The 11,685-nt window shown below is 38.6% G+C and overlaps 1 protein-coding gene across 1 annotated transcript; it reads right to left on the bottom strand.

Moving 5' to 3' along the window:
• Positions 1-464: 464 nt before the first annotated feature.
• On the bottom strand, positions 465-11,353 carry KCNMB1 (potassium calcium-activated channel subfamily M regulatory beta subunit 1). The gene is made up of 4 exons (XM_049829635.1): positions 11,218-11,353; positions 5,228-5,397; positions 3,572-3,767; positions 465-1,510 (listed from the first exon to the last, which is right to left on the bottom strand). The coding sequence occupies exons 2-4, from the start codon at positions 5,362-5,364 to the stop codon at positions 1,241-1,243; spliced, it is 603 nt and encodes a 200-aa protein (XP_049685592.1). The 5' UTR covers positions 5,365-5,397; positions 11,218-11,353; the 3' UTR covers positions 465-1,240.
• Between the last annotated feature and the right edge of the window lie 332 nt (positions 11,354-11,685).

Below are 11,685 nucleotides of genomic sequence, written 5' to 3'. Positions count from 1 at the left end.
ATTTCAGCCTTCCTCTTTCTTACAATAAACAGTAGAGAATTGTACCACATTAATAAGAATAACTTTTTTCCACTACAGTTTAATGAATTTAAATTTTTGTCTAAACCCTGAAATTTTCCTGTGAATAATAGCTACTAAGTGGTTCATCAGCTGTGTGATGAAAAAGCTTGTACTAGTTGTGTGCCAAGTACCGGTCAAATACAGCATGCAGGAGTATCTTATGTTCCTCCTGTGTCCAGTAGCAATTTGCAAATTGGCTGAGAAACAGAGTTCTTTTCAAACAATCGAAAATGTGTCTATATGTGCATCAGAGCTTTCCTAAGACTCTTGGTGCTAGAAACAAACATGTCTCTATTGTGAAATATCTTTGTGCTAAGCATGCAAACTTCTGTGGTTATGTTAGATTACTGTATTTAGTAAGACATCATGGATGTTTTCTAATACATAATTGTGCTCTTTATATTATGACTTCTGTTCCTTAACATTTTACAATATATGCAAATAGCAGGGAGGTAGCCTTTCTTTAGTATACTTGTTTGCAAGTAAAACAAGGCTAAGATTTGAGTTAAATACAAAACTTATATTAGAAGTAAGTTTCTTTACTGTACCTTATATTTTATGCATATATTTCATTTTATACAATTGGTGTTAGATGTTTAGAGTACAAACTTTGTAATATCTGTGTGAGTGTATTTTGGTTTTGAGTGGTTTTTCCCCTCCCCTTTCCCAAAAGCAGAGAGATCCATGATAACTAATACCTCTTTGGACCATAAAAAAACTTCTTTTCTTGACAGACGAGTATGCCATGAATACATACTGTATTGTTAATGAAGTATTTAAAGGTTGTGTCTGCCAATAATGATGTATATTGTTCTGGCAGCAACTGGTCTCAACCAGACAGAAAATTAGGACCCTGTCTAAAATATGAAAAAAGAGGTTAGCCATAAACTTGAATTGTAGCTCTGTAAAGCAACTGTACCTCAGAAAGCCCAAGGAAACAATAGATAGTAACTCAGTCTGTGTTCTTAGGAGGTATTTTCAGGCATTCCTGAGAATCAACTATATATTTTGTCCTTATGTAATGGATTGCCATCCATAGTGGGTGCCATTCAATTTTCTGGAATGCCTGCCCTTAGATTCACACCTGGTATATTAAAAGTCACAAAATGCAGATAAAGACAGGCAGAACAAAGGCACTTTAATATCTTGCAACAATCTAGGCTAGATAGATACTTATTTTCTACTGCCAAGCCGAAAGAACGGAAACATACTGACTAATTTTTACCAGAACAATAATCAGACATCCACCAGTAAACATGAGTGTAGGCCAAAGGAAAGCAAAGAGGAGACCTTTCGGGGGATAAAGTCTGCTTAAAATGACATTGGTCTGTGTTCCTCCTGGGTCGTAGTAGCATGGGAAAGTCTGGTATTTTTTGAAATTGCTTGCAATTGTTTCTATTCGTTCTTTAACTGCTTTAGAGTTCTCCGACTTGCCTGGGACGTATGAGCACTGGAATAAAAAAATCAAGGAGATTCATTATAATGGATACTCTGATACAAAGTTTGTAGTTAAGTCAGATTGAATAAAACAAACGTGCTAGTACTGACAAAAACTTCCGTAGTTTGGGTAGCATCCCTGGAGGTTGCCTTGGTTTCCTTATGTCTACAATCCATTTGCCATGCTTCCCTGTTTCTGTCAGTGTGTCTATGCCCCCAATCTGCATATTTACAGATTGGAGTAATGTTGTTGGAAACCAATAATACATATGTACTCAAAATAAAATGCAGTCTTTGAGACTGACTTTATTATTACAGTGCCAAGCTTGGATTCCTAACAGAGCTTCTAGGCACCAGCACAGCAGAAATGTGTTGGTTGTGCAGAAATTCACAACTGGCTTGTCAGTGTGCAGGAAAAAGAAGTTACTTCACTGTGCACATCTGATTGTAACTAGCAGAAAAATAGGAGGAAAGCATGGCTGTCGGAGGCTTCCCACTTGTCCTCATAACACAGAACTATTTTGACCTGAAGTAATAATGCAATGATATTTAGTCTTTAGTGGAAATACTATTAGACTTTAAAGCACTCGTTGTTGTTGTTGCTGATAAGTTTAATTGCATAAGATTATGCAATATTATTTTGCATACATGATAATGCCTAGGTATCTTAAGCTGGAAACTGGCCAAGGCAGAAAGGGGATGGTTCCTGACCTGAAGGCTAATACTTGCAGTAATGCAAATAGTAGGTGAGAAATCAGCAAATCTCACCTCCTCTTGCAGTGAACAAGACTCTTGTTTCAGTCTACAGTGGATAATTTCTGCTTTGCTACTTCACTGTATGTAGCTTTCACTGAGATAGTCAGTATGAAGATAGGTATTGGCTAGCAAATTCCTCTTCAGCCAAAGTGTTTTATGCTATCAGGTTTGCACTGTGTGAAACGCTCATCTATATAATTTCTTTAAGATGATGAGCACTTGTGGTCTGAGCATGTTTGGTGTGGATTCTGAAAGTGCTTCAGTCTTGGGCATCCAAGATCTGAATTTTACTTTATGTCCCTTTAGAGAGTGTTGAGCTGGAATAAGGCCTCTGAAATACTTGTGGTTTTGGAACTGAACTGAACCTGACCTTCCCTGGGACAGTGTACCTATAGGAGCACTTCTGGTTGTGGGGGAGCAAGCCTAAAAATGTTGAGTTTTTGCTGATTCCCAAGCAGAAACAATGGCAGGAACAAAAGGATAACAACCTACTTTTTCCCCTTCTCTAATCTTTCACACACCTCTAAAGCCAAATGAATACTGTGCAGCCACATTTCTGCCCCATCTGTGGTCTGCACTCATCCTCTGGGGAAGACGTCCGTAAAACAACTGACCAAGGTACCTCTACCACCATACCCAGCATCTCTGCATTAAACAGGTGCTTCCTACAGTGCCACTGCCTTCTCTGTGAGTCCAGGTTTCTGCTGCCATGCTGGCCAGAAACTGTTGCAGACCAAACCAAAGACAAATGAGTTTTCTGGGTGGTCATCGTCCAAAATAACTGATTTGTTTCTCCTTTCTGTCTAACATATGCATCATGTTCCCAACAGCACCCTCATTCCCCCTTTCTCTGCTTTGTTTGTTCCCTGCTTCATATCACACACTGAAAATGAAAGTAAAATTGGGATTTGTGCTCTTGCTTTGGACAGTTTTTAACTTCGGGTCTCTCCTGAGATAACTTAAGCAACTGAGCAAACCCCAGTTTATCAACTATTTCTTATAGGTCTTATAGGTCTTCAACTCGGAGACTTACGTATTTTTAAATATTCATAAATGTTAAATATTCATGTTTAGTTGGTATAATTCCCTAACAAGTATTAACTTAATGTTTGATGTAATGTTTAAAACAAAATACAGAACTGTGTAATTTCTGGAATATTTTAAAAATGCCTTGGTCTAACACAGACATCAACATGTAAAAGATGAACAATGCCTACTCCTACGCTGTTGCTTGGTTTAAAAAACAATCACCCCTTCTCCTCAAAGGTGCTAGCTAGATAACAGCAGACAGTGATTATTCAATCTGTGTTGCAAGTACCTTAGGATTTCTTTCCAGTGTATCTTCAGTCTGATACAGCATAACCTCTTGCCCTGAGGCTGTCAGATTAACCCACACCTGTAGACAGGGATAAGGAAAGATATCCTCATCCTCTGAGCCTTCGCTGTTTGGGCAGAGAACTTTGTCCATGATGTTGGCTTTGAGTACCTTGCACACAGTTTCTGTTGTCCAGACACTACAAAACCAAAACAAAAGGTATTGCTTTTAAGTGTTAGCAACATCTGTTACGAGTCGCATGCTGGAGATGCATCTGTGTGTGCCAGCTCTAAATGGTGGCATGGGTGGCGTTCCTGGCTGCTTGATCCTGGTGCGGTGAACTTTGCCCACCCTGATCAATGGCTGCACCTGAAGAAGGGCTGCCGTAGCAAAGCAGTGGTTGTTGTAGCTGTTGTTTGTTACACATTCTGTGGTTTGAAGTTAGAGTCTAACCCCATCTGTAATCAGCTGTGAGTGTTATTCAAGAAACAAAAATTGCTATGGATTTTAATGTTTGGTAGTAAGTATTTGGAAGTGCAGTACGCTTGATGTCTCAGAAATATTTTGACTAATTTCATTCGGTAATCCTCAGAACTCAGATGAGTTCCCATATTTTCCCCCCCTTCTCCTTTTCTTTATTACATGCACCTTTTGCATGAATAAGTAGCAGGATTTTGGCTGGCAAAAGTTAATTTTTTTGCTGTTACTTGTCCCTGTTTCTCAAGAGCTACTCTTTTATTACTGATAACATAGTAAGCTTTTGCTTAAAGCAGTACACATTGGTGGCAAAAAAAAAAAAAAAGTCTCGCTCTAGTTCTTACACTAATCTTTTTACATGCAAATGCCTTTTGTAATAGAATCAGGAGGCTGGAAAATAAACAAATGTGAATTACTCTGTTTTAAAGATAATGTTTTTCAAACATTTTTGAGCTTAAAAGTGCTCTTTGCAAGAAGAATGAGGTGCATGTACTTGCTTTATCAAAATCTTCAAGCATGAAAAACTGAGCTGCACTCTTCATCTTGTTACTTTGGTTTTTTTTGCAAATTGATTTTGTGTGTGGAGGCAGAACTTGCAAAATGAAATAAAAATGCAGGTAATAGTAACTTCTTCAGCATTCATTGTATTCTGCAGCATTTGCTGTGATAGACTGGCCTGTTTGAAGGTGCTAGTTTCTTGAGATGGTTAATTTGGAAGTTAGATACAGATTCTTGACTGAACAATTTACCATGACTTCTGTTGCTCAAGTTTTTATAGTTTTATTAAAAACAACACACCCTCCTGCACATGGAAAAGCGCCTTTTTTTTTTTTTTTCCATTTATGCAAGACTTAGCTTTCCATCATCAAGCTTTGATAAGCATGGTGGGGGTTTATTTTACATGTTTTCATAGTAAATGTTTTGGTTTAGTCTGTTCTCATTCTAGCCCTGAAGATGATCAGTCCTTCTTTCTTTTTCTTACCTGTAAATTCCTGATGACTTCTTGGCTCACTTTTTTCTTTCTCTTTTATTCTGTCTTACGTTCTTGAAGAGCTCATAAGACTTTATTGTTTATTTATTGTACAATATGCTAACATATTTTGGCACTGTTTTAATAACTGTATTTGATGCAGACAGGAAAAAGAAATAGCTTTGTATTCATAAACAAATGGCTGTTATTACCTTTTAGTGTAGAATGGCACAATGGTGATCCCAATGAAGAAGTACATCATCGTGGAGCACGCGACCATTCCCAGTCCCAGGCACAGGGCTCTTGTCTCTCCCCGCTTCTGTGCAGTCACCAACTTTTTTCCCAACATAATTTAGAGTTGTGAAATCTGAACAATCTCTTTCTGGTATAAAATAAAATACAGAAGGGACAGGGAAAACGTGACTAAGATTGGTTACAGGTATTGCAGTTGTGTAACAAGTTTCTGGAATATAATGTATCCCATGGAGGAACAGTTCCATTTTTGCAAAAACTAGAATTTAAAAAAAAAGTTACTGTGTTTTTTGTTATGAGTAGACTCCTTTTTTACTTTCTGATATTTACCATAGAGTACTTTAAAAACTGTGCATGTGGGGAGGCTAGCAGATGGGGTAGGAAAACCTGATTCCTTTTGGGGAGAGTTCTGTTAAGGCCTGATTGTCCCCAGCCTTAATTCAGTCTATTTTATGTTGCTGCTTCTCTGAAGTAAGAGAGAGTGTGTTGTGGATTGGTAAAGGCTGTGTGAAGGGAAAATCTTCCCACAGTAGAACCCATTTTACATTATGCATTTTCTTCTGGATTAGTCTGAAATGTGGTCATTTTATTTCAAAAGAGCTGAAATAATTAAAAATTTAGCATTTCAGATGCCTGGTTCTGACTTCTGCATGTTTGTTGTTTGGCCTTGTCCATTCAGGAATGCTCAAAACTTGATGTCTGATCAAATAGTGGAGAAAAGCTGCGTTTTCTAGACAGTAGGAGTATGATGCCACCAAACTTAGTGGAACAGGATTAGAAAACACAGCAGTTAAAACTGCTATCATTTTACCACAAGCACGGAGCCAGGACTGCTGCTGGCACTAGCGGGACAGTGCAAACTCTGAAGTATGGGTGTAACACCAGGGGAACTCTAAGGGAGATTCCCCCCACTCCCTTGCAAATAGCATTTTAAATTATCTTGCTGATGCTTGATAAAGAGAATCTGAAAATAATTGCTGTGAATACATATGCCATTAAATCATTATGACTGATGTATAGGATTAATATGTAAATGAGCTATAACAGCCACTGAGAGTTCAACCCATCACCAGTATCTGTTGCACTGACAGCTGTAACTGAAGATTTGTGGGGTTTTGTTTTTTCATGGAAACATGGTACAAGCCATAGTTATGGGAAATGACAAGTCCAGCAAGATTTGTGTGGGGTTTTGGGGGGAGAAGAGAGGAAGAGAGGAAAGCAGAGCAAAAGGAGTAAGGGAAAATATATTATGTACGTGCTGAAACAGATTTCAGTCCTGTTCTTATGTGCAAGGCAACAGCGCACAGTTTTGTGCAGTAGCTGATGTATTTTTCAGGTTTTCAGCTTCAGGTGTGTACAACTACTTCGTATTTATCCTTACTGGCTGGCCTTCAGGATGGTGTGGTCCCTGCCTAAATCCACCTTTGTTCAGCTAAGCAATGGAGCAAGTATCAAGACTTAAGTTTGGCTTGTGCTTCTCTTACACCATATCAAAACTTAGCAAATAGGCTCTTCAGGTTAACCATGAGTAGACGGTCTCCAGCTGCCCCAGGCTGGCAGAGCTGTGGTGTTACTGGGGGTGGGGGACAACACTGAGTTTGGCGAAAGATGAGATAAAGACACCATCAGCTCTCAGAAGAAAGAATGTGAATATAATCTGAGTGTTACTTTCTTTCCTATTAGTTCTGTTTTTCACTGGTAAACATGTTTTACTTTGACTGTTTAATGATCAAAGGAAAAAAGTATTTGAACACTGAAATGCTACTGTTTTTAGACTACTATAACACCTGAATGTTAGTGTTATTTACAATATAGACGTATACAGACAGTAAAACAGCTTTGGTCGTTTAGCATAACTTGGGGCTAGTTACAGGATTTTTCAAGTATATATTTTGAAGTTGCTCATACATGATATCAAAATGAAGGGCTGTTCTGAGGTGTTCCTAGGAACAAAAGGAGTTGTTGTTGGAATACTGAATTTTGTCCAGTGCCATATTTAATTCCACTTTAAATAAAACATCAATATCCACTGTGAATTTTGCGTACAGCATTTTGAGGGGAATTGTTTTTCTGATGATCATGTATAATTCACTGGCATTGTAAGAAGCATCTTAAGCTGGAAATTGCCAGAAGATGAACTTTACGTGCTTATTGGCATTTAATACAGAATGTGAGCTAAGGCCCTTAAATAAGGCTGTATTGTGTTTTTCTTGGTCTGTGGGGCTATAAATAGAACACGTGGCATCAAGCACTGTCAGCGTGCTCACGCTGTGCCTGAATACTTGTGTATAACCATGCACATGCACCCTGCAAGGAGACTTGGGTAAATGTCTGTACTGACTGTTCTTTGGAAACTTCTGTCATTTCTTTCAGCTCTGTGGGGAAAAAATGGAAATAGCATTTTCAAAAAACAGAGAATTCAAAAATATTTAAAATATTGGAACAGTGTGCAACATAGCACCTTAAGACCAACTGACACTAAACTGACTCTCCTTTACGTATTGTGCAGCTTGGTCAGAGGGGAAAATGAAATAAAGGAACATCATCGGTCCTGGAGCACAGGCCCCGAGACCACGTGGTACTTGAATGGCAGCTCCTTGTAACACAGTGGGAAGCTAATGATAGACAAGTGGAAACCTGAGTTGTTAGCAAGAAATTCTTACATACAGGAACAACGATTAATCTTTAATTAGTTCTGTGGGAAAATGAAAGAAAGATTGGTACTGCCACCATGACTTGTAGAAAATTTCTAGTGGCCTAGTGCTGTCAATGTCTTGAGTTTTAGATGAACCATAATGTTTACATAGCTGTCCCAGTTATGCTGAGAAATAGTGGGGTAATCAGACCCCTTGTTACATGGAAAACAAGAACTGTGGGACTATTAACCAAAGAATTAATAACTGTAATTGCCCCATGAATCTGCTTCAATGTCAGCCACATATGCAGCAGAAGTACCAGTAAGCTTATCCTTCTTAACTATCTCAAACTTCCAGACTACCTCCTTAAGACACATAAGGAATTTGTATGTGTAAATCAGAAATTTTCACAAGTGACCAAGAGGTTTTCCCAACATGATGTGCAGTGTTGTCCCCCATCCTGACACCAGATGGGCTGCCTGACCCTGGTTGTCTGCATGGGCTGCTAGGTGATGCTGTTTGCCCCTGCTCCCCCAGTTCAGATGTCTGCTCCACCCCAAAGAGAATAAGGACGTATAAATTATGCGGAGAATGTTAACAAGAAAGATTCATCTAAAAATATCTCACTGAGTGCTTCTATAAACATAACAAATAACCGGCTAGGTCTTCAGGCAGTGGAAATCAGAGGTGCTCACGTCACTGTTGTGTTGCTGCACCAGTTTAGCTGTAAATGTGATCCCTAAAACGGAAATACATAGTTCCTGCTGCATTTTTTTATGCTTCAAAATTTATTAGACCAGAAAAGTCTGTAACACTACTTCATGCATGTGCAGAATAATTTAAGAGAAAACCCAAGTTATTGAAGGAATCCCTATATGCATTTTTTTCCTTTCATATTTAAATATTCTTATGTTCTTGTGCTGCAAATCCTGCATTTTCTGGCTCTCAAGACAAAGCAGTGCTGCATGCATATAGAAAAACATATTTATTTGGAATTTCCCCATTGTTTAAAAGGTTAATTTTTTTCAGATTAAAAATTCTTTTATTGTCTCCTAGCTCTGTCAATGTATATTAGGAGGAATATTGAAAGAGCTAATTAGGTGTTTCCTCTGACAAAATCATTAAATCTTTGAAAAATGAAGCACTGCAGAGGACTTGATTGGCACAGGAAATCTCTGAGCATATTTGAATTGGAAGATGTTGAAGTGTATGACGTAGTTTTTAGTCTGGCCTTCAGGAGCAAATCTAAATGTATCTTTTGCACTGAAGATTGTGGGGTGCCTCCATAATTATTAGGAAAATATAAGCTCCAAATCTTTTCATAATGTTCCCTCTCCCTAATCTTCTTCAGTCTTGTTAAATTATACAGTACATTAGCTGTGCAATTTCAATGTATAATCACTGCATTGACAGCTGCTTGCGATAATCCTAGGGATGCCATCTGCTCAGGTTTGGAATAGAGTCCCTTGTTTTGATTAGTAGACATGTTTGACACTCTGTAGGAAGTCTCTGCTGCCTCCTCCCCTATCTTTTGCAGAGTTTCCAGTGATGTGACCTCTGTGAGTTTGGATGGGACCTCTCTTTTGAGCTATTCCAGGCTGCTCTTAAATTGGGTATGGCAGTATCAGTAGCACTGATGAATTCATCTTGCTCACTTGCAGAAGAAAGGGTGCTAAACCCTTCTCTCAAATTTAAGTTGGGAATAAATATTAACAGTGAGCTAGTAATTTTTTTGAGCTGGTTTACCCTACACCATATGGTGAATTTCCCATGAGCATTTATGTATTGCTTTCGGATGAGCATCAAGTACTAATACTACATGACACCAAGAAGAGTGATGCAAGTCATCCATATCTCTGTAGCGATGAGTTTTTAAACAGGCCTGGACCCTTTGGCCCTACTGCCTCTGCATACAAAATAGCCATTTGCTTTCTCCTATCAAGTGCCAACTTGTTTTATTCTCAAAACACCTTGTGTGAACATCATAAAAATTGCTGGCTTTGCTGGGTAAGTAAGAGGAGCATAGTATTTGTTGCCAGTTTATTGGCCAAGTACTTTTTGGGGGAACCAGAAGACACTTGTAAGTTTTTCAGATCTATAAATATGAGCTCTGTACTGGTTATGCTACTGTGGCAGAGCTGCACAGCTTACATATTTGCTACTGTCTCTGAGTAGAATTAGTTTGATCACTCATACTTGCCTACCTGTTTCCATGAGTATTTCAACACTGCTTAGATTCTTCTTTCTTTCTGTTTCAATCCTGCCCTCATCCTTATCTTATCTACTGCCCCACCACTTACAACCCGGACAACAGGCCTGAACTCACAACTACATTTGCATTGGCACTTGCTTCCCCTCTCCCTGCCTTGCATTTCCTACACTAGCATTTATATGCATTTCTTGCTGGTAACAAGTCTACCTTTGCCAGGGGTGCTGGGGCCAGGGAACAATGGTGTTCATTGCAAATTGGTAAGAAGCGATTACTTAAAAAGCATTCTGTGCGTCTCGCAGCACAAATACTGTGTGTTGTACAGAATGAGGTGATGCTGAACCTCAGCTGAAATGTGCAGAGAAAAGAAGACTCTGCGGTGTACTCATGCAGCTGTTTTGGAAAACTGAAGCAGCAATATTTTGACTGTGTAACATGATACAACTACATTTATTTTACAAAATATGCTGTATCATTTTGCTTTATTAATGAACTCTTTAGCTTATGTGACACTAGAGTGAATTAGAGAAGTTAGCTTTTTTGTTTAAAAACCTATGCAGTTGTTTAAGAGTAATTCTGTTAGCTTTTAAACCTGGTGGTTCTTAAAAAAGGAAAAGAGTTACTTGCTCAGTTCAGCAGTTCTGAAATCTTTCTCGAGTGCTTCTTTTGGATTATGTGTAGTACAGGGCTGCACAGAATGAATCAAATTAAGAGTAGATTTCAGTGAAGCCTGAAAGAGTTCAAGTTCCTCTCTAACTTAGAGCTAGACAAGCACAGCCTCTAAAGGAATACTGAATACCCAAAGCCATGAAACTCCTAAAAGTCTATTTACCGTTAAAATGAATAAAAGCTGTGATCTCAAATGGGTTGCAGACTCCTAATTTGTGAAAATATTACCATTATCTTTGCTAATAATTATGGAGAATTATCAGATTACATCCAATTACAAAAGAGAACAACTTTTCTTTAGCATGTGGGCTATCTGGCCTGACTTCCATAGGTCTGCAGATTTAGAAAGATTGTTGCTTCCGAGAGCACTGTACTTCTCAAACCCAAAGCTATTGCACACTCCCAAAGAAAACCAGTGGCTTAGAAATATACTTACTTTTTTTGATGAAATGGTTCTTTCTCTGATGAAAAATCTTCTGTTACATGACAGATTTGCGATAGCAGGGGAACTTAGAGCTGAAAGGGATTTTTTTTTTTTTCCTTCTCCTTTCCTGTACTTCTGTGAGTTTGCTTTGCTGTGGCTAAACTCCTAACTTAGTTCCCTTGTTACGATGCTTTCTGTAACCATAAATGGTAAGGTATGAAAGAGCACTGTCCTTTTTGAGATTAATTGCTGAAAACCAGGAAGCCACAATACTAAGACCAACTACAGCTGAAGAGGCTGAGTTTTCTTATACCCTAGGGCCCCTTTACCACATACCCTGGTGGATTAGTCTTAAACTACAGTCCTACTCCTTTTGTACAGCTCCCCCCGCCCCCCCAAAATCTGATAGGTCTTGATTCTTAATTCTTAATACCTAAGCTATTAACAGCTGTGTGTGAATGTTTTGTTGCCACTAGTTTT

Source organism: Accipiter gentilis, chromosome 26, assembly GCF_929443795.1.
Source record: "Accipiter gentilis chromosome 26, bAccGen1.1, whole genome shotgun sequence".
Lineage (NCBI taxonomy): Eukaryota > Metazoa > Chordata > Aves > Accipitriformes > Accipitridae > Astur > Astur gentilis.
Note: the sequence above shows the minus strand (reverse complement) of the source record. Positions and strands in the feature narration are given on the sequence as shown.